Source organism: Neomonachus schauinslandi, chromosome 12 (genome assembly GCF_002201575.2).
Source record: "Neomonachus schauinslandi chromosome 12, ASM220157v2, whole genome shotgun sequence".
Lineage (NCBI taxonomy): Eukaryota > Metazoa > Chordata > Mammalia > Carnivora > Phocidae > Neomonachus > Neomonachus schauinslandi.
The window spans coordinates 62,086,672-62,112,800 of record NC_058414.1 but is presented as its reverse complement, the minus strand read 5'-3'; the positions used below and the strand labels follow the sequence as shown (position 1 = coordinate 62,112,800).

Genomic DNA, 26,129 nt, shown 5'->3' with positions numbered 1-26,129 from the left:
CCTATCTTTAAATATTTTTGAGTTTTCTCTGTTTGCTTTTCTAGCTTCTTGAGTTGGACATTTAACTAATTAATTTTCCATATCCATATATATGTTTAAAGCTATAAATTTCCTTTTAAATACTTGAGTTGCATTTCACAAGTTTATTTGCTAATTATTAGATGTTCTTTATTTATAAATGTCCTTTAGGTCAAATTTTTGTTCTGTTCAAATTCTCTAGACCCTTATTAATTTTTGGTCTACTTAATTAACTGAGGGACATGTGCTTGAAATCTCCCATTATGGGGATGCCTGGATGGCTCAGTCGGTTGGGCGGCTGCCTTCGGCTCAGGTCATGATCCCAGGGTCCTGGGATCCCTCATCGGGCTCCTTGCTCAGGGAAGAGCCTGCTTCTCCCTCTCTCTCTGCCTGCTACTCCCCCTGCTTGTGCTCTCTCTCTCTGTCAAATAAATAAATAAAAATTCTAAAAAAAAAAAAAAAGGAAGAAAGAAAGAAAGAAATCTCCCATTATGAAACAGATTTTTCACTAGAGGAGAGAGTTGCAAATATGGAAAGGGGAAATGAACCCAGTGGTGTTAGATTGGAATTAGAGATATTAGTGTGAACTCATGGTTTCCATATATATGTAGATGGATATAGATATATATGTAAATAAATGTATACCTGTATGTATGTATATATATATATGTGCGTGTATGTGTGTGTGTGAATATACTTACATATGTTTCCTGGTTGTGTTTGCTGAGAGGGCCTAAAGCTACAATACCTCAGGAATACAGAGCACACCTAGCCCTCAGACCTTGGTTTCTAAATACCATTCTCAGTGTGCCTAGGTTGCTCAGTTGGTTAAGCATCTGCCTTCAGCTCAGGTCATAACCCCAGGGTCCTGGGATTCAGCACCGACTCAGGCTCCTGTCTCTCTCTCAAATAAATAAAATCTTAAAAAAAAAATACCATTCTTGGAGCACCTGGGTGGCTCAGATGGTTAAGCGTCTGCCTTCGGCTCAGGTCATGATCCCAGGGTCCTGGGATCGAGCCCCACATCGGGCTCCCTGCTGAGTAGGGAGCCTGCTTCTCCCTCTCCCTCTGCCTACTGCTTCCGCTGCTTGTGCTCTCTCTCTCTCTGTCAAAAATAAATAAAATCTTAAAAAAAAAAAATACCATTCTCCACCGAAAGGAATCAGAGCCTGGAGAAATGGTTGAATCTGAGACAGGCTAATACAGAGAATTAAAATTTACTGGAGCAGAAACCCAAGTAGCAACCTCTGTGGGAACCAGTGCCAAGTAGGGAAACCTGAATTGTAATCGACAAATTGCTGGAGGCTAAGGATTGACACATCTGAGAACTAAGAACTCCAGGGAGACCCAGTCATTGGCAGGGCCCCCCACCCTTTTGTTAGTTTTACCTTCTGGAGCTCTACCAGCTTCTCAGGGTGCTTATTAGAGAATAATCACTAGGTGCTTTTGGCAGGAGAAAAGGAACCATTTTTAAATATACTTGATCATTTTGAGGTTTTTGTTTGTTTGCTTGTTTGTTTTGGCAATGTCTGCCCTCAGGAGAAACTAACCAGTGCCTAACGTTCTGGGGTTTTATCAGAGCTTAAAGTACCTCTGGGAAGGAAAATTCTCAGCTCCAGCATGTTCTAGTTGTCCTGTTCCACCCAAAGGTGGGGAAGGGGGGCAGGGGACGTAAGACAAAGAAGGTTGTGTGAAGTTCACTAGTGTTGCAGGCTCACTAAAAGACTTAGACCTAATCATGGGGCTATAGAATTCTTGCCCTGCCCCCACATTTTACGCTACATGCTAATGGCCTACTTACAGTGGTTTTTTTTACCCAGTATCCATGATGTATTTTACCAGTACATTTTGCCCAACTATCAAGAAAAAATTATAAGACACGCTAAAAGGCAGAAAACAGTTTGAAGAGACAGAACAAGCATCCAAATCTGAATCAGATACGGCGGAGATGTTGGGATTACCAAACCAAGAATTTAAAACAACTATGATTAATATTCTAAGGACTCTAATAGATGAAGTAGACAGCATACAAGAACAGGTAGGTAATGTCAACAGAGAGTTGGAAATTCTAAGAAAGAAAGAGAAATGCTAGAGATAAAAAAAACATTAACAAAATGAAGATTGCCTTTGATGAACTCAATAGACTGGACATGGCTGAGGAATGGATCTCTGAGCTTAAGGATGTAACAAAAGAGATTTCAAAAAGTGAAAAGCAAAGAGAAGAAAGAATGAAAAACAACAAAATATTCAAAAACTGTGGGAAAACTACATGTAATGGGAATACCAGAGGAAGAAAGCAAAAAGAACAAAACCAGTATTTGAAGCAATAATGACTGAGAGTTTTCCCCAAATTAATGCCAGACACCAAACCACAGATCCAGGAAGCTCAGAGAACATCAAGTATGATAAATGCCAAAACCAACCAACCAACCAACCAACAAGAATACTGCACCTAGGCATATCATTTTCTAACAGTTTTTTTTTAAGATTTATTTATTTATTTTAGAGAGAGAGAGATAGCACGTGAGGGGGGGGAGGGTAGAGGGAGAGAATCTCAAGCAGATTCCCCACTGAGCAAGGAGCCTGAGGGGCTCAATCTCATGACCCTGAGATCATGACCTGAGCCGAAACCAAGAGTCAAATGCTCAACCATCTGAGTGACCCAGGTGCCCCTAGGCATATCATTTTCTTTTTTAAAAAAATATTTTATTTATTTGAGCGAGAGTGAGAGAGAGAGAGTGTGTATGCGCAAGCTGGGGGAGAGGCAGAGGGAGAGAGAGAGAAGCAGTCTCCCTGCTGAGCAGGGAGCCCAATGCAAGGCTCGATCCAAGGACCCTGGGAATCATGACCTGAAAACCAGCAGAAAAGAGTGGAAGACAAAAATAGGAACAAAGAACAAGGGCAAGAAGTAGAAAACAGTGGATGTCTGGGTGGCTCAGTTGGTTAATCGTCTGCCTTCAGCTCAGGTCATGATCCCAGAGTCCTGGGATCAAATCCCACATTGGGCTCCTTGCTCAGCGAGGAGCCTGCTTCTCCCTCTGCCTGCCACTCACCCTGCTTGTGCTCTTTTTCTGTCTCTCTCTCTGACAAATAAATAAATAAAATCTTTAAAAAAAAAAAAAGAAGTAGAAAACAGTAATGTATATAGTAGGTATTCAACTATATCAGTAATCACTTTGTCAGTGATCTCAATTAAAAGATGCAAGTTTGGTATAGTGGACCAAAAAAATAAGACTCAACTATGTGTTGTCTACAAGAAACTAACTCTAAATATAAAGACACAGAGGGATTAAGAGTAAATGGATGGAGAAAAGATATACCATGCTAACGCCAATCAGAAGCAAGTGGGAATAGCCATATTTATTTCAGAGAGAGCAGACTTCAGAGCAAGAAAAATGATGAGGGATACAGAGGGGCATTACATGATGATAAAAGACAAACCATCCTTAATGTGTATTGTGTAACAGCAAAATATCAAACTGTGTGAGGCAAAAACTAATAGAACTGCAAGGAGAAATATATGAATCCACTATTATAATTGGAGACTTCAATACACCTCTATCAGAAATGGACAAATCCAGCAGACAGAAAATCAGTAAGGACACAGGTAAACTCAACAACACCATCAATCACCTGAATAAAATGGGTAACTATAGACTACTTTATTCAACAACAGCAGGATCCACAGTCTGTTCAAGCTTACATGGAACATTATACATAATGGTGAGAAACTTGAAGCTTTCTACTAATACCTGTTTTAAGGCAAGGATATCCCCTCTCACCACCACTTTTCTTTACTTGTTTTTTTAAGATTTATTATTTATTTGAGAGAGAGAGAGAGAGAGTGTGTGCATGCACACAGGGTGGGGAGGGGCAAAGAGCGAATCTCAAGCAGACGCCCCACTGAGCCTGACGTGGGGCTTGATCTGAAGACCCTGAGACCATGACCTAAGACAAAATCAAGAGTCACCCACTTAGCCACCCAGGTGTCCCTCACCACCACTTCTCAATGTCATGCTGGAAGTCCTAGCTAAGCAATAAAATAAGAAAAGGAAATTTAAAATATACTAAATTGGAAGGAAGAAACACAACTGTCTTTGTAGATGACATGATCTTCCATGTAGAAAATATGAAAGAATGGATATGGAAACTCCTGAAACTAATAAGTGATTATAGCAAGCTTGCAGAATACAAGGTTGTTATACAAGAGCCAATCACTTTCACATTTGCCAGCAATGAAAAAGTTCACTTTGAAATTAAAACCACATTACCATATATATGGGCAGTTCCCCAAAATGAAATAGTTAAATGTATAAATCTGACAAAATATGTACAAAACTACAAAACTCTAATGAAAGATATCAAAGAACTAAATTAATGGAAAAATGTTCTATGTTTATGGATTGGACTTAATATTGTCAAGATGTCAATTCTCTCAAACTTGATCTATAGATCCAGTCAAAATCCCAACAAGTTATTTCATGGGTATCTACAAACTGATCCTTAAGTTCACATGGAAAGGGAAAAAGACCCAGAATAGTCAGCCCAATATTGAAGGAAGACAACAAAGTTAAAGTACTGACATTACCTTACTCCAAGATTTATTTATAAAGCTACAGTAGTCAGGACACGTGGTGTTGGCAAACAAATAGATGAAAAGATCAATGGAACAGAATAGAGAACCCGCAAATATACCCAGATAAATATAGTTAACTAATCTTTGACAAAGGAGCAAAGACAATACAATGGAGCAAAGATAGTCTTTTCAACAAATGATCCTGGAACAACTTGTTACCTACATGCGAAAAAATGAATCTAGACACAGACATTACAGCCTTCACAAACATTAACTTAAAGTAGACCATAGACTTAAATGTAAAATGCAAAAACTATAAAACTCCTAGAAGATAGCACAAAAAGGTATGGTGATGACTTTTTAGATATAACACCAGTGAGTGACACAACCCATGTAAGAAGGATTTAATAAGCTGGACTTCATTAAAATTAAAAACTCTGTGAAAGACACTATCAAGTGAATGAAAAGACAACCAGACTGGGGAAAATATTTGCAAAAGTTTTATCTGATTAAGGACTGTTATCAAATATACCAAGAACTCTTAACACCAAGAAAACAAACCTCCCAGTTAAAAAATAGGCTACAGTGTTTCACAAGTACCCCACCAAAGAAGATATACAGATGGAAAATAAATGTGAAAATATGCTTTACGTTGTTTTGTCATTAGGGAATTACAAATTATGACAATGAGATACCACTATACACCTATTGGAATGGTCAAAAGCCTGAACACTGACAACACCAAAGGCTGGAGAGAATGTGGAACAACAGGAACTCTTGTTCATTACTGGTGGGAATGCAAAATGGTACAGCTGCTTTGGAGGACACTGTGGCAGTTTCTTATAAAATTAAACATACTCCTACCATATGATCCAGCCAAATTAAAAATGTACATTTTGTCTCTACCACAGTGATAGTAACAATTTTGCTAAATAAAGTACTAAGGACTCCCATGAGTTTTAGGATTAGAATATTTCCCTTTTAAGCTAGGAAGGATCAAACAAGACATAGTAGTACTTTATCAAGTTATCTTGGTTTGTTTTTTTGTTGTTGCTTTTTTTGTTTTTTGGGGTTTTTTTTAGATTTTATTTATTTATTTGACAGAGAGAGACACAGCGAGAGAGGGAACACAAGCAGGGCGAGTGGGAGAGGGAGAAGCAGGCTCCCCGCTGAGCAGGGAGCCCGATGCAGGGCTCGATCCCAGGACCCTGGGATCATGACCTGAGCCGAAGGCAGATGCCCAACGACTGAGCCACCCAAGCACCCCAAGTTATCTTGTTTTAACCACACAATAGACCCAGGAAATAGATAATATTATTTTTCCCATTCTGTATATGAAGAAACTGAGGCTTGAGTAAGTTAGGTAATTTGCCTCAGATCACGGATCTAGTAAGTGACAAAGCCAGGCCTCTTTTCAGTGTTTTCTTTTTAACTTTTTTTGGAGTAAAAATGCATAACATGAAATTTGTTATTTTTACCTTTTTAAGCATACAATCCTGTGGCATTAAGTACATTCACAGTGTGGTGCAACCACCACCACTATCCATATCCAGAACTTTTTATCATCCCAAATGGAAACTCTCTATCCATTAAATAAGAACCTCACTCTATCCTCCCACCAGCCCCTGACAACCATCATTCTACTTTTCTGTTTCTGGAATTTGCTCTATATACCTCATGTAAGTGGGATTATATAATGTTTGCCCTTTTGTGTCTAGCTTATTTCACTGAGCATGATGTCTTCTAGGTTCTTCCATATTGTAGCATGTGTCAGAGTTTCCTTTTTTTTTTTTTTTAAGGCTGAATAATATTCTATTCCATTGCAATAATATTCCAATGTTATATGTATGAATAGTATTCCAGTGTAACTATGACATTTTGTTTATTCATCCATCGATGGACATTTGTTTCTACCTTTTGGCTATTGTGAATAATGCTTTTCTGTACATGGGTGTACAAATATTTGCTTGAGTCCCTGCTTTCAGTTCTTGTGGGTATGTACCTGGGAGTGCAATTGGCGGATCATGTGGTAATTTTATATTTAACATGTGGAAAATAACATTTTAACAACTGTTACTTATTAAATCACAGTGTGCTAGGCACTTTATTTATGTTGTCTTGAATCCTTGTACAATATTAAGGTATAGTATGCGCAAGTTTTATGTGAAGAAATAGGTTCAGAGAGGTTAAATAACTTGCCAAGATGACATAGCTACTAAATGGCAGATTAAAGATAGAATCCAGTCCAGTGCTCTTCCTGAAGGACACTCTCATTGACTACTTTGGTCTCATGGGTTGATTGTATTTGTGGCAGGCATTGGTGGTGGTCTTACCAGTGGGCTCAAACAATTTTTCCTAGCTAAGTGAACTCTGATTTTGTCCAGATAAAGAAAAGCAATGTGTTCAGAGAAAGTGGGACTTTTCCCCTTCTAACCCAACCAATGATTGGAAACCAATTACAGCAATCTCATTTTCCTGCCAAAAAGATGTGAGAGGAACTTTGATGAGCATTGTGGGAAATATTTTCATCTGATAACCGAAGAGAAGGGAAAAAGAAAGATCACCTCTTCTTCCTTCCTGTTCATACTGCTTAAACCACATTGCTGAGATAATGTGGTAGTTCCTAATAATTGAAGTGATACAAGGATGCAATTGGCTAGGAGGAAAGAAGGCCAAAAAACAGGGTAAAGATCATAGACTCTGGAGACAGACAGCCTAGATTTTTTTTTAAATTTTAAAAAATAATTTATTTGAGGGGCACCTGGGTGGCTCAGTCGTTAAGCGTCTGCCTTCGGCTCAGGTCATGATCCCAGGGTCCTGGGATCGAGCCCCGCATCGGGCTCCCTGCTCGGCGGGAAGCCTGCTTCTCCCTCTCCCACTCCCCCTGCTTGTGTTCCCTCTCTCGCTGTGTCTCTCTCTGTCAAATAAATAAAATCTTTAAAAATAATAATAATAATTTATTTGAGACAGAGAGAGAGAGAAAGCACAAGGGGGGGGGCAGAGGGCGAGGGAGAAGCAGACTCCCTTCTGAGCAGGGAGCCCTATATGGGGCTCCACACGGGGCTCCATCCCAGGACCCTGAGATCATGACCTGAGCTGAATTCAGATGCTTAACCTACTGAGCCATCGAGGCGCCCCAGACAGCCTAGATTTTAATCCTAACTCTGCTAATTTATTAGTAGTATGATCTAGAGTGAGTTAATTAACCTCTCTGTGCCTCGGTCACTTCAACTGTAAAGTGGAGACAATAGCAAACTCATAGAGTTGTTGTAAGGACTAAATGAGTTAATATGTAAAAAGTACTCACCCAGCAAGTGTTAGCTGTTGTTATTTTTATTCTTATTGGTGCAAAACAAAGTCCTTGGATACTCAGGGGCTGGTAGACATACAATCCCTGGAGTGGGGCTTGCAATTATTAACAGCCTTGCTTGCCTTCCTCTGGTAATAAACTACTCAGGTTGCATTTTGACTTTTTGGAACATTGCTACATTTTGCATTGTCTATACTTCATATTATCTTTATATTATCTTTCTGTAACACAAAGAAATCATCCTCTGCTGATAGTTTTCCATTACCTTTAGGATAGAGTCCAAATGTAACATATAAGACCCTTCATGGTCTGTATCTATCTCTTGCTTTTCTCTCTAATATCCTGTTATTCCCCCACATTTACTCCATGTTTCAGTCATGGCCAATGACCTCATTCATTTAACAAATAGTTATACATGCCTAGACAAGAACTGTGTAAGGCACTGGAGAGAAAACAAGATATAAAAGTACTTTCTGCCTTCCTGGAGCTCACATTATAAAAACATTTAGTTACGGGGCGCCTGGGTGGCTCAGTCGGTTAAGCATCTGCCTTTGGCTCAGGTCATGATCCCAGGGTCCTGGGATCGAGCACCCGAGTCTGGCTCCTTACTCAGCGGGGAGTCTGCTTCTCCCTCTCCCTCTGCATGCCGTTCTCCCTGCTTGTGCTCACACACACACACACACACTCTCTCTCTCTCTCTGTCAAATGAATGAATAAAATCTTAAAAAAAAAAAGTTAGTTACAATCATCATAAGGGCTATGAGATAAAAAGTGCTATGTGTAATGAAAATATATAATAGTGAAACCTATCAGAGCTCATTTAAGCCTCTATGCCTTGACCCATGCTGTGTTCCTCTGCTTGATCCTTTCTTTTTCTATCTGCCCTGCTCCACTTTTTCTGAGAGGCCTTTTTTGACCTGCTTGTTCTTCTGATGGACTCTCATAATACACATTGCTTTCACATATTGAAAGCATATTGCTTTCACAGAATTTATCCCACTGTTGGTTTGCTTGGGTCTTTTCGCCCAATATTCCTCTTCCTCTGAGTCTTTTATCTCTATACCCCAGGCCACTAAAATAAATCTTTGTTGAATGAATGGTATCCACTTTTAAAAACTTTTTATCTTGAAATAATTATAGACTCAGAAGAAGTTGTAGAAATAATACAGAGAGTTCCTTGTGTGCTAATCACCTAGCTTCCCCCACTGGTAACATTTTATATAACTATGTACATTATCAAAAGAAGGAGATTGACATTGGCACAATGAAATTAACTAGACTACAGACCTTACTTAGATTTTATCACCTTTGTGTGCACTTAGTTTTAAATAGGTGTTATATATAGTCCTATTAAATGTTATCATATATATCGATTTGTGATTATACCACAATCAAGATATAGAACTGTTCTCTTACCACAGAGAGCTCCCTTGTGCTACCCCATAATAATGATGTCCATTTTAACTAGATTTTCTCTGTATTATTACAGGGAAGCAAGATGGAGAGGATATATTGCATATTAGCTCTAGAATGCACTGTCCCCTTCAGAGATGGCCCTGGGAACTTCCTCCCCCAAATCCAAGATTTTAAAATAGGTTACAATGTGGGGCGCCTGGGTGGCTCAGTTGGTTAAGCGACTGTCTTCGGCTCAGGTCATGATCCTGGAGTCCCAGGATCGAGTCCCGCATTGGGCTCCCTGCTCAGCAGGGAGCCTGCTTCTCCCTCTGACCCTCCTCCCTCTCATGCTCTCTCTCTCTATCATTCTCTCTCTCTCTCAATAATAAATAAAAATCTTTAAAAAAAAAAATAATAAAATAAAATAGGTTACAATGTTAAAATTAACAATAATGTTTTAGATTATTTTACCATCTTAAATGATTATAACATTCAGAAATGGTTAAGCACAGAAAAGACATTTAGAAAATTTGTAGTTGCATCTTTACTTTTTCCAAGAATTATTTGTTTTCTTTTCTAGAATCATGACAATGTTTCAAATGCAGTCTTAGGAAGATACTGTTTCATGGCTTTTGGCATTTAATTAAAAGAAAATGCCTTGTTAACTAAAAAGGAGAGCTTGAAATAATGTCATATGCCTAGTTTTGGATATAGATCATGTGGGAGCTGCTGTACATTCCAGAAAAATTAATGTAATTGCTAGAAAATATTGATTTATGGTCTCCCTAAACTAGACAGTGTTAACTAGTTGTGATTGCTCAGCTTCCAAGCTGAGGGGCAGGATCTGTAAGAAAAAGTGAAGGTGGTGTTGTTGCTAATAATGTCAAGCACATTACAACTGTTCTATGATAGCAACTATAGACAGAAAGCTAAACAAAGAGTCAGCCTCCTCTGACTGTAGCAAGCCTCCCCCTTTAAGATTTATTTATTTATTTTAGAGTGTGTGAGAGAGTGGTGGTGGAGGCCTGCTGTGGGGCTCTTCTCAAGACCCTGAGATCATGACCTGAGCGGAAATCAAGAGTTAGACTCTTAACCAACTGAGCCACCCAGGTGCCCCTGCCCCTTCTTGCTCAAATCCCCTCTGAGACTTTTAAAGGGGATGGCAACCTTTAGGGAAAAATGGCAAACAAGTAGAAATATTTAAGGATAAAATGTTCAACCTGTTCTTTTTCTAGTTAAAACAACAAAAAGAATGGATGTCTTTGAAACTCTAGAAGCCTTGTCAATCCAGCCTGCTAGCTCTCAGTGTTTGTTTTTTTAAAAAATAATTTTATTTATTAAGTAGGCTCCATGCCCAACATGGGGCTTGAACTCATGACCCTGAGATCAAGGGTCACATGCTCTACCAACTTAGCCAGCCAGGGGCCCCAGCTCTCAGTGTTTTAAATGTTAAAACTTATGCTTTAAGTATGAACTAACAGACTGGTATTTGTCTGACCCAGCATCCATTCCCAATGCTTTTCTGCCTTATAACTTTGTATTAGAGCTTGGAAAAACTTGTTTTCACAGCTGCATTTGGCCAAACTATAGTTCTAGAAATTGAGATGCATATGGAAGTCTGCTGAGTTGGGGGTATGAGGTACTGTCTTGAGAAGGCTTCTACTTTTTGAAAAAATAAAAAAAAGCATAGATGGCTGAGGCCCCTCCTTTCCCCATCTTCCTGCCTTCAATAAAGGTATGAAGGCTAAAACTGCTGTGGCCATCCTGCAACCATGAGAAATGTCAAAAGAATCGCAGAAATTGTGGCTCTGCTGTTGAAACCAGGGTGACTGACTACTTACAGACTTATGTGACCAAATAGACCCTTACTTAAGTCATTGCAATAGGATTTTTTTTACTTGCAGTCAAATGCATTCCTAACTATACAGCTATTAAAATGCACCTTTTTAGTCCTCTTTCATCCTCACAATTAGCTACTCTTCCTATAGTTACTGATATTACTGTCCAATCACCCCAACTAGAAAACTCAGCCATCCCTCACTTATTTTTCCTTATCCTTAGTAACCAAGTCTTGTTTATTTTATCTAGCTAGTTTCTTTCTTTTTCCTTTCTTTCTTTTTAAAGATTTTATTTATCTGAGAGAGAGAGAGAGAGAGAGAGAGTGCACAGCGGGGGGTAGGGGCAGAGGGAGAGAAAGAGGCAGACTCCCTGCTGAGCGTGGAACTGGATGTGGAGCTCAATGCCAGGACCCTGAGATCATGACCTGAGCCAAAGGCAGATGCTTAACTGACTGAGCCACCCAGGGGCCCCATCTAGCTAGTTTCAAATCCATCTCTGCTTCACTATTCTCACAGCCACTAAATTAGTTTGGACACTCCATCTCCTATCTGGGCTATTTTAACAGCTTCCTAACTAGTTGACTCACTTCACCTGATTATCCACCATGCTTCAGAATTATTTTTCTAAAATCTTATCAAGATATTCTTTTCCTTAAAAATCATAAATGGCTCTCTTTTGTCTACAGGATGAAACACAAACTTTCTCTTTTTTAAAGATTTTATTTATTTTAGAGAGAGAGAGCGAGCATAGGCAGGAGGGGCAGAGGGAGAGGGAGAGAGAATCTCAAGCTGACTCTGGGCTCAGCACGTCCATCTCAAAACCCTGAGATCATGACCTGAGCCCAAAGAGTGGGTCAGTTAACCCACTGCACCTTGCAGGCGCCACAACACAAACTCTTACCAAGGGTATCATTTGTGGTTTGTGCCTTCTTGTTCAGACTTTGCATCTCCAGGGTCCAATCTGGCACAGAGTAGGTGCTCAAGTGTGTTAAATGACTGAATCTTTTATATGGCTTCTTTGTTGTTTAATATCAAAACACTTAAGCATTTAACCAGACTAAGCAGAATGATAGCATACCTGGCACTCAATAAAGATTTGCTGAATGAATCTATTTTCTAAACTCTACTGTAAAATTCCCAAATACACACATCCTGGCGTGCATTCAGTTGATCTAACCTAGCCTACAGGAAGAGGCTCTTTGGTAACGTAAAGGCTTTTAGTTTATAATTAGTCATGTACATATTCCAGATTGGGTTTGTGCCGAGAGTGTAAATTACAAAGGTAGGTGAAGTCTGTGTGGGCATTCCTGACAATTTTGCATCCATGAATAACTTCTATCAAATGAGAGAGCAAATCTACAACTTTCTGCTTGCTAGCAAGCTGTACCAAGTTTACCAAACCAGCGTGGGCCACAGCCATCTGCTGCTACAAAGGCTTAGCTTGTGAAGCTGAAGGCATTCCTCTGGAACTTGCTGGGGGTGAGGTGGGGGGGAGCAGGTAGCCGCCGCAATGCAGTACAAACCTATCTGAGGGATTCATATACAGCTGCTCCCCCCGCACCCTGACAACTGTTCCCTCTCCCGAAATGCGGGCCCTTTCAGGTGCCGCTTTGAGGTTTTCCTTGGCCTTGAAAGACCGGGACAGAAGCCTTTCCAGATGAGACTGGGAAAGCCGAACATGTTGAGAGTGGAAGGCGCGTTTTGGAGAGCAGGGACTGAGGAGACAAAGCCCACTCAGTCAGCCACCCATCATCTCCCCTCCTTCCCGTGGTCTGATGTTGTCCAGCCCTTCTCATTCCCAATTCCTTACCCAGCCCGAACATTTCTGTATTTCAAGGGGGAAGAAAACAGCCTACGGCGTAAGATTTGGTGCTTTGGTGTCTGGGTTTCCTAGCATTGAATTTCTAAAGGCTCTCCTCCCTTCGCCAGGCTAAGCCTGAACCCTCCGGCGCCCCAGGCCCGCTTGTCTCGGGGTGGCGACCACCTCGCCGCGCACGCGCCCTCCGCGGGCTATCTGCTGACCTCCGGGAAACCCCTCCAAAAGCGCCTCCCCGTCACCTCGCGCCGCCCCCTCCCTCCTCTTTCCGCTTCCTTTTTCGCGCTTGCGCGGACCCAATTGTTTTGGCTTTCCGGTGGGATCCAGCAAAGGAAAAGGGCGGGGGAAGCTAGGGTAAGGGCGGGAGAAGGAGGCGGGGGGGGTCTCAAGAACCCGGGAAACTGCAAAACTGCCGCTTGTTCCGCTAGGCGGGCGCGATCGGCGGGAATTGAAACCTGGCGAAGGCTGGTCCACGGTCCGCTGCCCGCGCGTTCCCGGGCCGCGGAAGGGGCCCGCGAAGGGGGCGAGCGCGCGCCGCAGGGGCGGGGCGGGAGCGGCGAGCCGGGCGTCTCGCGGCCCGGCGGCGCGGCTCCCGGGGGAGGAGTCTGGCGGTTGTCGGGCCCTGAGGAACGTGCGGCGGCGCCCGCAGAGGACGCTGCTTTCCGCGCAGGACGGACCGACCGAGGGAGGGCGCGAGGGGAAGCCGGAAGGAAGACGAGGCGGCGGCGCCAGGCTTCCTCGGGGGAGGCGGAGGCGAGACCCCGGCCCTGGCCTCGGCGGGAGGGCCACGCCCCCGCCGCCGCGCCCGAGGGGCCCAGTGTTTCCGGGGGCCGCCGGCCGCGCCGGATCCCAATCCTCGGGACCTGGGGACACGGTGAGCAGACGTCGCCAGCGCCGGGCGAGAGGGAGGGGCGGTTGGGGGGAGCCCGCGAGGACCTGTGGAGGAATAGGGGAAAGAGGACAGCAGTGGGTGGGGGCTCGGCCCTTTGTGGCTCCGCGGGCGGGGAGGGTGTGGGGGGGGGCGGCGGCGGCGGCGGCATCTTTCAAACCCGAGACGCTTCCGCCACGGGCGGGGGAGGGGCGAGGGCCCCCGGCGCCGCCCTCCGGACCCCGCGGCGGCCCCTCCGCAGCCCGGCGCCGGGCTGGTGTGTGGGGCAGCGGCGGCGGGGTACGCCGCTGGCGGGGCCCTTTCCGGCCCCGGCCCCCCGGGCGCCTCCGCGGCCGTGGGTTTCCCGGGCGGCGTCCTGGCCCCTGCTGGCGCCCGCCCTTGCTAAAATAAAGCCTTTTCCCTTAACGCCTCGCGACGGGTTCGCGAGATGGTGGGCCGGAGAAGGGCAAGCCCTTCCTTGCATTTTTTTTTTTTCTTTTTCTTTCCCGGTACATCTGAAGTAAGCAGGCGATGTGTAGATGAACAGAGATCCCATTATGATCTAACGATTTTAAAAAGAAAGCAGAAGCTACCCTTTGAAACAAAATTGTGTACGTGTTTACTTTAGACTGTGAAATCGTTAACTTATTTGAACTCGACCACCTCCTTCTCTCCATGAATTGACAAACCGTGAAGTTAAAAGAATATCTCTTGGTTTGATTTGGAGCAGTTATTCTGAGTTAACGTCCTCCCCCCCAACCCCCAAATTTAGCGATCTAAGGTCTTGTTTTACAGCGACCTCAAAGGGAGAGGAATACACACTTCATGGGCTATACAGATCCCTACAATTGTCCGCTACCACTCTGGTCCCTTCAAGTGAAAACAGAAAATCCAAAATGTAAAATTAACTTTAAAAGGGCATGTTTGTATGTAGTGTTTATCTTCTATATCATTTAGCCTTATAAAAATTGTAGGGTACAGGACTGGTCACGTGTTGTTTATACATGAATCTGAACGTCTGGCTCACTGAGCATTCAGGCATTCAGAAACAAAACCCTATCAGCAATGTGGTCTAACCAAAATTACGTTTTCTTCTATTGAGGCAACTAGTTAACGGGGGTGGATTTTTTTTTTCTCCTTCCCTCTGAGTTGTGAATTTTTGCTTGAATTTGGGTAATATGGACTTCCAATCTCTTGAGATTGTGACTTACTTTAGTTAACCTTTGGTAACGTTTTTTCAGAAGGGTTTTTTTTTTTTTTTTCCCCTGACCTAAAGTAAACTGAAAAGTCAAACCCATCCGTTTTTTTCTAGTCTTGATGATGTGGAATTTTGCTGTTCTTTTCATCTGGCTGCTAACTAATGTTAAGCTTACTTCTTCACTTTGATCTTTCTCGTTGGTCTAGTGCTAATTGAAATCCTTTTAGTTTGGGTCCTGAAATCCTCAAGAAGTCTGTCGGTAAACTATACCAGGACTATGACGTTTCTGTTGAGCATGCCTTATAGTCCACACTTTTTCACCTAGTGCTATTTTCTCTACACGGAATTTTGTAGGAAGAGTTTAAAGTGTTACAACTCTTCTCCCCTTTTTGTTTGCTCTCATAGGATGCATAAAATCTGTTAACTTTATTCATGGGACCTATAAAGAAGTGGGTGGGAATAGCAATGTCATAGTTCCTTAAATCCACACAATAATGTAGATTTTCTTTCTCCTGGTTAATGGAAATAATGAGCTATCCCATAAGATTCAAACATTGAACATTGAATTTCTAGAAATTTGAATGTAGTCTGAAAAGCCAAAAGATTTTACACGTTTATTTAGACAAAAGTTGTTTTTCTCATTGCCCAGCTTCCTAAGACCAGGAAAAAGGATTTGTCCTACAGTCATGAATGAAAATGTTGAACAACTTCATTATATCTCAATCTTATCATTTTCAGTTTTGTGGAGTTTGAATAGAGCAAGTAATATTTAAGTAACTCAGTATTAGAAATGACAGGTTGATTGCGAGTAATTTTTTAAATATTTGGAGATTACTTCTGGTTCCCTTGCCAGGAATTTGCAGTACCTAGATTTCCTCAGTGTGGGGAGAAGGGATTGTTGTAGATTTGGAGAAAATGTAATTTAATGAGAGAAGCTTTTAAAATTCTTGGCTTTCTTTGCTCCACTTCCATACTTCTGGCAAGTGGTGACATGCAGTAGCTTCCATGGTAGGCAAAGGATTCTAAATATTCCTCAGTTTACTTTTCTTTTTTGGAAGAAACTGAAAAACTTCAGTAGTTGTAATCATTGTTAACTGGCTGTGCCCTTAATGACCACATGTTTGAATGTCTGCGAAATACTTTCTTCTGCTGTTGTGATTGAAAAAATCATTGACTTGGTGGAAAGTGAAATCCCAGTGAGAACGTTAATGTCAGTTTTGCTTTAGCCTATATTTCTCCAGCTTTCTTTCCTTTTTTTTTTTTTTTTTTAAGATTTTATTTATTTATTTGACAGAGAGACACAGGGAGAGAGGGAACAGGGGCAGGGGGATTGGGAGAGGGAGAAGCAGGCTTCCCGCTGAGCAGAGAGCCCAATGTGGGGCTTGATCCCAGGACGCTGGGATCATGACCTGGGCCAGAGGCAGACGCTTAACGACTGAGCCCCCCAGGCACCCCTCTCCAGCTTGCTTTCTTTCTCAGCTCACTACAGAGCTGAGAGGAAAAAACGAAAAGTAATATCCAAAATAAAAGGACATACTATACTCATAGGATTACTCTGTCACAGGTGGTATTTCCTTTATAGTCATTTAGTATTTTGTTGTTCCTGTTTATTTTGTTTTAAAGTGAAATAACTTACTCATCATAACGTAGTACAGAAGCTTATATTTGTGATCTGAATTTACTTGATGGAGTCCTGTAGACTTTTCAGTGTGGTTGGAAATGAAGAGCATAGGAATAGACCTGAGGTCTGAATTTGGTTAGAGTAGGGGAAGCTACACTGAAATTATCAAACTTGATAAATTCTTCAGAAGGCAAGGTGTTTGTTTTTTAATTGATGTTTGTCACAACTCCAAAAAATTCTGTTTGTGTAATGGTTGGCAGTCAATCTAAAGACCATAGTTTTCCAAACATTCTCAACTGTCAGGATGGTTTTGATAACTTGAAAGCAAACTCACTGGCACCAATATTTTGTCCCTACGGAGAAACCTATCACTTCATTGATATGAACAATGTTTGTTTTGTCACTGGTGCTTCCTGGTTCTCCTTTAGTTGTCTTTTTTTCTTTTTTTTTTTGTTGCACTGGCATCAGCCCTTTCAAGATTAGTCTTTGTTGAGCCGGTTTGTTTCATTGATTTGTACCATCAAAATACTCCCTAAACCCTTGAATGAATGTCTAAGATCCCTTTCACCCAGGGTAAAGAGAACTGTGTTTGAGTGATGAGACCTTGTAATTGGGACGCCTGGACCTGGTACAGGTGTGGAGATTGAGGAGTTGGGAAAGTGCCACAAAAAGCCTGGCCAGTGAGTGCATCAATAAATCCAACTGCAGATGTTTAGGTAGTAGTGTGATGTGTCAGGCACTGGTCCTAAGATCTTTATGAAATTCATTTAATCAACTCATTGAGAAGAGTTCTATTTTTATCTTCCATTTTACAGATTAGCATACTGTAGCACAGAAAGTAAATAACTTAACAAAAGGTCACACATTTAGTAAGTTGAAGAATTGGGCTTTCACAGCTCCACAGTTCATGCTCTTAATTTTTTGGCAATAACTTGACATTCTGAATGCCTTGGATCCTTTCCAAGAAAAGTTTTCTAGCTTCTGTATTGGCGTTTGTGGCATTGAAAGATGCAGCACTGTATCAGAAACTAATGATGTAATGTATGGTGATTAACATAACATAGTAAAAAAAAAGAAAGATACAGCACTATCTAAGTTAATAATATGCAACTGGGAAGTGCTTCGTGCAGGTGATGACCTCAAGTCCACTGCCTTTCCTATCATTACTTCATCCTTTATGTAATTTCTGTGCAGTCCCTGTTGGCAACCTCCTTCTCATCTTTTTATTTCATTTAACATACACAGCTCAGTTAATTGCTAATCAATCTCATTTTTACATTCAGTGGATATTTAATACTTTATTCTTTCCTTGATCTTCTAGGTTTTGCCTGGTTAACATTGGAAAAGCTTGCTTTGCTTCTATTTGTGTTTCTGTAGCTACTCAGTGGAAGGGTACTACAAATGACACACCTGTGGGATTAAAAACCAGGTTTCAAAGTGAAATTAAGACACCTCCCCCCCAATAAAATCCACTGCCATCAACCTCTGAAATTTTTAAGAGTGTTTGGAATTATTTTTTAACATTTCAACCTTTTTTTTAAGGTTTTATTTATTTATTTGACAGAGAGAGACACAGCAAGAGAGGGAACACAAGCAGGGGGAGTGGGAGAGGGAGAAGCAGGCTTTCCGCCGGGCAGGGAGCCCGATGCGGGGCTCGATCCCGGGACCCTGGGATCGTGACCTGAGCTGAAGACAGTCGCTTAATGACTGAGCCACCCAGGTGCCCCTAAAATTTCAACCTTTCGTGCCTTTCTCCAGTTAATCTTGGTTTCTCTTTAATATCAATGTTCAGAATCTATAAAATAAATATACAATTTATTGTTACTATTTTTTTTTTCTAAAGATTTTATTTATTTATTTGACAGAGACAGAGACAGCGAGAGCAGGAACACAAGCAGGGGGAGTGGGAGAGGGAGAAGCAGGCCTCCCTCTGAGCCGGGAGCCCGATGTGGGACTCGATCCCAGGACCCTGGGATCATGACCTGAGCCGAAGGCAGTCGCCCAACCAACTGAGCCACCCAGGCGCCCTGTTACTATTCTTTAATTGTGTCTATTAACAGTATTTGCTTTGTGTAGATTTTCTTTGTAGACACAGTTTTGGTCATATTTTGGCTTGCGAAGCCTGGGGACTTAAGCACCTTTTTTGTAGTATTGCTATTGATTATTTGAGGAAAACCTGTTGGAATAAGTTCCCATAAGAGGTGTTTCAGATTTTTAAATAGAATTGTATATATTAATCTGGATTGCTGACTGATTTAATCCTGATCACTCAGTAGCATTGTTTGTTTTGAAACTATTTTGTGTGGTAGAACTCAATAGAGAAAAAAAATGTATTAAAACCAAAATTTTTGCTTTTTTTTTTCTTTCAATCATAATTTATAAATTATGGGCCAAAGGCAGACGCTTAACGACTGAGCCCCCCAGGGTAGCCTTCTTTTAACATAGGTAGCCCTTAGATTTAAAAATAAGTTGGACAGGGGCGCCTGGGTGGCTCAGTTGGTTAAGCGGCTGCCTTCGGCTCAGGTCATGATCCCAGGGTCCTGGGATAGAGCACCCAAGTCTGGCTCCCTGCTCAGCGGGGAGTCTGCTTCTCCCTCTCCCTCTGCCTGCCTCTCTGCCTACTTGTTCTCTGTCTCTATCTCTCTGTCAAATAAATAAATAAAAATCTTTAAAAAAAATAAAAATAAGTTGGACATTGTCCCCTAATATTTTACAGAAAGTCAGTGGGTAGAGTATAGAAGAAAGGATCTCATCCTGTATATGGCATTCTAACCTTATCAATGCTGTTATTCTCTGCCATCAAGCAGATGAGTAGAAAACATTGACTTGAGCTCATAACTTAGAAAAAGAAGTTAGAATATCCATAGTTTTTATATCAAAGTACATTGCACTTTATTAGATTCTGAATTTCATTATATCGTGTTTGTACAACTCCCATTTAATTATTACTCTAGTTGGCAGTTTTCATTGTGGAATATGTTCTAATATTTTAATGACCAGCTTTAAAATACAGCATTTTAAAGCCTATCTCTTTACACAAAAATTGTCTCTTATACATCTTGTGTTTTTCAGATGTATGTAGTTATTGTTGGAGTTGATAAAATGGAAAATAGGTTGTGTTTTGGTTTTGGTTTTTAAGATTTTTATTTATTTATTTGACAGAGCGAGAGAGAGCGCGCGCACAGGCAGAGCAAGAGGGAGAAGCAGGCTCCCCGCTGAGCAGGGAGCCCAATGCGGGGCTCGATCCCGGGACCCTGAGATCATGACCTGAGCCGAAGGCAGCCGCTTAACCAACTGAGCCACCCAGGTGCCCCAGTAGGTTGTGTTTTTGATTCTTTTTTTTTTTCCTTAAATTATTTTATTTATTTATTTGACAGGGAGAGAGAGAGAGAGCACAAGCAGGGGGAGCGGCAGGCAGAGGGAGAGGGAGAAGCAGGCTCCCTGCTGAGCAGAGAGCCTGACTTGGGGCTCTATCCCAGGACCCTGGGATCATGACCTGAGCGGAAGGCAGACGCATAACGACTGAGCCACCCAGGTGCCCCTGTGTTTTCGATTCTGTAATAGTTTTTTCTCATTTTTTTCAACAGATTATCTTGTAGAGGAATGTCCTTTGTGTTTTTAACCTTAAAGGGTACTCACACTACATAAAAGAGAAAGTGTTTCAGAAATCCACTGAACCTGCAGTCGGTGGGGAAAGCATTTAGTTGTGTGATTAGTTAACAGTTGTTAAAATATTTTAGTTGAAAAGAAAAGTGGAATATATACAGGTTAGATTAAGATCAACTTTTAAGCATTTAAGGCTTATGCTTTTCCTCTGTTTTTGTGATCTAAAGGGAAAATATTCTTCTAAGGAAAAACAACTTGAGTTATGCATTTTAATCACAGACTCTTAATATTTGATCAAGAAGCAGTCTGAAGCAGAGATTGGTGCATGTGGCCTGCAGCCTGTTTTTGGAAATAAGTTTTACTGAAACACAGTATGTCCATTTGTTTACATACTGTCTTGTTGCTCTGAGGCTACAACAGAGTTAAGCATTTGGAACAGAGACTTTATAGCTTGCAAAGCCTCTGGAATATATATATTTTTAAAAGATTTTATTTATTTGACAGAGACACAGCGAGAGAGGGAACACAAGCAGGGGGAGCAGGAGAGGGAGGAGCAGGCTCCCCACTGAGCAGGGAGCCCGATGTGGGGCTCGATCCCAGGACCTGGGATCATGACCTGAGCGGAAGGCAGACGCTTAACTACTGAGCCTCCCACGCGCCCCGCCTCTAGAATATTTTGTCTTTGTGATAAGAAAAGAAAGTAGTATACTCTTTTTTTTTTTTTTTTTAAGATTTTATTTATTTATTTGAGACAGAGAGAATGAGAGACAGAGAGCATGAGAGGGAGGAGGGTCAGAGGGAGAAGCAGACTCCCTGCCGAGCAGGGAGCCCGATGCGGGACTCGATCCCGGGACTCCAGGATCATGACCTGAGCCGAAGGCAGTCGCTTAACCAACTGAGCCACCCAGGTGCCCAAAAGTAGTATGCTCTTTAAAAGTTTATTTTTTATTTTTTATTTTTTTATTTTTATTTATTTATTTTTTAAGGATTTTATTTATTTATTTGACAGAGAGAGAACAAGTAGGCAGAGAGGCAGGCAGAGGGAGAGGGAGAAGCAGGCTTCCTGCGGAGCAGAGAGCCTGATGCGGGGCTCAATCCCAGGACCCCAGGATCATGACCTGAGCCGAAGGCAGCCGCTTAACCAACTGAGCCACCCAGGCGCCCCAAAAGTTTATTTTTTAAATTAGATAATCATTGCATATATTAATAAAATTCAGAAGGCTTAAAAAGGTCTTCGGTAAGTTTTTCCTCTTTCTGCAGCGTGAACCGCTGTTCCGAGCCAAGTGCCAGCTACGTCCTTTGCTCATTTTACTTGTATCACAGTTTTTCTTATGATAAGGAATAAAATTTCTTGTTCTTGTGTTATCAGAGGCTTGGAAATGAAAGACCAAGACAGCTAGGTTTGTTTGGTTTTTCTTTTTTCAGATTTTATTTATTTGATAGAGAGCACACAAGCAGGGGGAGCGGCAGAGGCAGAGGGAGAAGCAGGCTTCCCGCTGAGCAAGGGGCCCGATGCGGGATTCGATCCCAGGACCCGGGGATCACGACCTGAGCTGAAGGCAGATGCTCAACTGACTGAGCCACCCAGGAGTCCCAAGACAGCTAGATTTTAAGAAAAACGTTTCTTATACCCAAATTATTTCACCTATTTGCTGCCGCCTTTTTAGCTTTTGTCTAGAATAACTGGTTTTTAAAACTTTTTAAATGATAATCATGGTTTGGGCTATAGTCTATAGTAATAAATGCATATGGTGTTTTGGAGCTCTAGTGGTTGGCAACTCTCAGTCTGAGTACTTATAGTACAATGACCAGCATTTAATGAATACTCAGTAAACATTTGTTGAGTTAAATTTAAGTAGCCATTAATTTGTGATAGAAAATTAAATAATTTCTTGATACCTGGGAATTAGTCTGTAGGTGCTAAATTTTGCAGATAACAGGATGTGTGACTTATTTTGAAGCTAATTTTAGGTATGACATAGAATGGTACGTGATTAATGTGTTTATTAAGAAGAGAAAATTCATAAAGTATGTCAGATCACTGGTGATTAAGTAATACGGTACAGACTTTGAAATATTTTTAGGATATTTCAAGTTGTTTTTGGGAGAGAAGGAATCTTGTTATAGTAAATGTTCATGTTACGGGCATTTGAAGGTTGTTGATCATTTTAAACTTTGCACCTTTTCACGTTTTTAGTTAATATATTTTGAAGTCTATACTCTTAGAAGTGACAGCTTTATTTTGAATTGTACTAGATACAGATCTGTTTAAATTATTAAGCTGAGTTACTTGATATCTAAATGACTTATTTTTATGCCTATTTTAGTATTCAGATATCGTAAATAAAAATTACCTTATCAGGAAGAGGATGAACCCTAGATTACAAAGTAAGGAGTGGGAAATAGGGGTGCATAAAGCAGACATAATGAGTATTACATAAAGTTGGCTCACCGTGTAATTTTGTAAAAGCAGACTTCACTTGTTTTAGTATGGTTTCATGGGTATGATTAAAAAAAAAATCTAGCAAAACCCCAACATAACAAATTAAATGGGGCCTTAAAAAGTCACAGCAAAAAGTCAAGTCACTACAAAAAAATCAAGTCATAGTATGAAGTTAAAGAAATGACCAGAGGGAGCCTGTACAGCTAGTCTGCAAGGAATTCTGGGGTCTAGCAGTGTGATCCAAATCAATCCTGGCTCTAGCTGCCAGTTCCTGTCACCTGGTTTAAATATGGATGACAGTTTTGGGTCTTACAGCTAAGGTTAGGACTTTAAGTTTATCAATGCATGCATTTCTGTAAGATAAATTTCTAGAGGTAGAATTGATAGATTGAGATATTCAGTATTTACAGTGCCAGATACTATGCTTTCTGTAGTAGTTCATTTGCAATTCTGAAATTCAGAAAGCTCTTAAAATCAAGTTTTAAGAAAAACTAACAAAACTCAACCTGAAGTAACATGAGGCTATTTCCAGTATTATTTTCACACTGTTCATATTTCCCACAGCAAAGATAGTAATATGTTCAATTATGGAGTGCTGCTCCTGACTTCTTGAGAGAGTCCTGTAATACATGATATATATACCACATTACCTCTATAAAACCTGAAAATTTCTAAATTCCAGAACATACATAGCTCTAAGGGTTTTGAGTAAGGGCTTGTAGGTATGAATTGGCTTACACTCCTGTGTAAGAATACTTATTTTCCCACACCCTTATTAACAATGGATCTTGCATCATTGATAAGTGAAAATAGCCAGTGATTTTAGGTATTACTAGCCTTAGAGGTTGTAGTAGTAGATTAGATTTATAGTGTAACTTTGAGATCTGGAAGAGCAAAGTCATTACCTTAAATGACCCAAAGTCTCACTCTGCCTTTGCACCTGTTTTAGTTACATTCAGAGTTAAGTTGGCTGGAAATTTGACAGTGTATATCAAGTTAGCAGTTTGTGTAATAGTATAGTTTGGCAGGAAGTACAATGTGATCTTCTCTTTGACATATGGGAGATGCTTTGTGAGAAAAAGTGTTAATGGTTCCAATCATGGTATTTATAGGTTTCATGTGAGTAGTACTTGATTTTCTGATCATGGGAACTAAGAGTCATCTAATTAGAAAAGAAGTGATAGTTTTTAGCTGTTTAGTAATTCTGTATGGGTTTTACCTCTTTTCCTGATTTGTAACTCCTTTGCCTTATGTTGTAATTACTGATTTCCAAATAAAATTTAAATTTTATTTTATTTATTTATTTATTTATTTTTTTAAAGATTTTATTTATTTATTTGAGACAGAGAGAATGAGAGACAGAGAGCATGAGAAGGAGGAGGGTCAGAGGGAGAAGCAGACTCCCTGCCGAGCAGGGAGCCCGATGCGGGACTCGATCCCGGGACTCCAGGATCATGACCTGAGCCGAAGGCAGTCGCTTAACCAACTGAGCCACCCAGGAGCCCCTAAAATTTAAATTTTAATTCAAGTGGAATTTCTTTTAATGAATGGTATGCAATATAGCTAAAACCTAGGGTTTTTTTTCCCCTCTCAAGTGGTTAGCAGGTTGTTCCAACGTTATTTGTTGAAATAAGCCAGTCTTCCATTTTAAAATGCCAGTGTTTATCGTATCTAATTTCTTATATTTACTTGGGCTTATTGTAGATTTGTAAGACATTTTAATATTTGATAAGAGTCATGAGGAAAAACTTGCCCTCCCTTCCCTTCAAAAATCCTGGCAACTTCTGTGCATTCTTCTAGATGAATCTTCTGCAAATAGGGTTTAGGTTGGATTGGTATTAAATTTACACATTTTGGAGAGCATTCGTATTTATATAATATGGAGTCTTCCATATAGGAACACATGTCTCTTTATCATGTTTAGTTTAAAAAAGTTTTTCCTGGGGCGCCTGGGTGGCTCAGTTGGTTAAGCGACTGCCTTCGGCTCAGGTCATGATCCTGGAGTCCCAGGATCGAGTCCCGCATCAGGCTCCCTGCTCAGCGGGGAGTGTGCTTCTCCCTCTCCCACTACTCCCTCTTGTGTTCTCTCTCTCTCTCATTCTCTCTCTCAAATAAATAAAATCTTAAAAAAAAAAAAGTTTTTCCTTTTTCCAGTAAAATTGTATTCTCAAAACGATTTCTAGGAAGGAACCACTGTACAAAGATATATTGCATATACTTCCCTTACTGGACTGAACTACACATATAAAAAACATAGTGTATACTTGGGAAATAAACTAATGGAACCTATTTACCATATGGTTTAAGTAATTTAAATTAAATATAAAAGCTTTGTAAGTACATTTAGAATATATCCCCAAAATGAGATTCTCTGTGCAAGAGAAAGGGTTTTTTTGTTTTTTTTTTTCCCACCTCTTAAATTATGGTCCTGTATTGCCACTAAACAAAGAACTTGTTTGGCTTTGCTGGTAATTTAAATTCCTTATTTCTAAATAACTAAAAATATATGCTTATTGATGTGCTCCTTATTTTCTAGAATGTTTATATTTTGAAGAGAAGGCAAAAAGTTAATTTGTTAAATGTTAATTTTCTTCAATCTTTTTTATTCTAAATGTAACAGACTTTAAAATGTCCCTTTTCTCATGTTTCATTTTTATGGTAATGTCTGTAGTTGAACTTCAAATAAATATAATTTATATTTAAATTTGCCATTTTAAGCACTGTATCACTAAAAATGTACTGGCTTAGATACTCTGACCTTTTTTTTTTTTTTTTTTTTTTTTAGTTACTCCAGAGGATTCACAGAACATAGGATGTCACCACAAAATCTACCTCGTGTGTTACTCTCTTTAACTCATGAGCTGCACAACAATTGCAAATTTGAGCAAGACGGCTGTAGACCGTGTTGAAGAAGGGAAGAACCTAATTAACACAGGATGACCTAGGAGTGATTCTAAGCATATAACAAGATACTATTCATTAGCGAATGTGTCAGTCTTGATTCTGAATGCTGCAGATAACAGCACGCAGAGTTTCTCCTTTTTTTATTTCTGAAGCATTCACTTGACCTTCCATCAGTAAGACTGACTTTTCCAATCTGTTCTGGGAGATATTAATGGAATACAGTCATGTCCACTCCAGACGAGAGGCAGATCAATACTGAATATGCTGTGTCCTTGTTGGAACAGTTAAAACTGTTTTATGAACAGCAGTTGTTTACTGACATAGTGTTAATTGTTGAGGGCACTGAATTCCCTTGTCATAAGATGGTTCTTGCAACATGTAGCTCTTATTTTAGGTAAGTACTTTAATCTTGCTTGATTTGTAATTTCAAATGCAGAATGTTAGCTTATTTTTTTTAAGATTTTATTTATTTGACAGAGAGCGAGAGCAGGAACACAAGCAGGGGGAGTGGGAGAGGGAGAAGCAGGCTTCCCGCC

The 26,129-nt window shown here is 40.6% G+C and overlaps 1 protein-coding gene across 1 annotated transcript in view; it reads left to right on the top strand.

Annotated features, from left to right (window-relative positions):
• Window positions 1-13,575: 13,575 nt before the first annotated feature.
• KBTBD2 (kelch repeat and BTB domain containing 2) overlaps window positions 13,576-26,129 on the top strand; it is a 21,366-nt gene continuing 8,812 nt past the window's right edge. Inside the window, exons 1-2 of the mRNA XM_021689606.2 lie at window positions 13,576-13,827; window positions 25,475-25,987. Coding sequence (XP_021545281.1) covers window positions 25,818-25,987 — 170 coding nt within the window. The 5' untranslated portion in view covers window positions 13,576-13,827; window positions 25,475-25,817. The remainder of the gene's footprint in view (window positions 13,828-25,474; window positions 25,988-26,129) is intronic.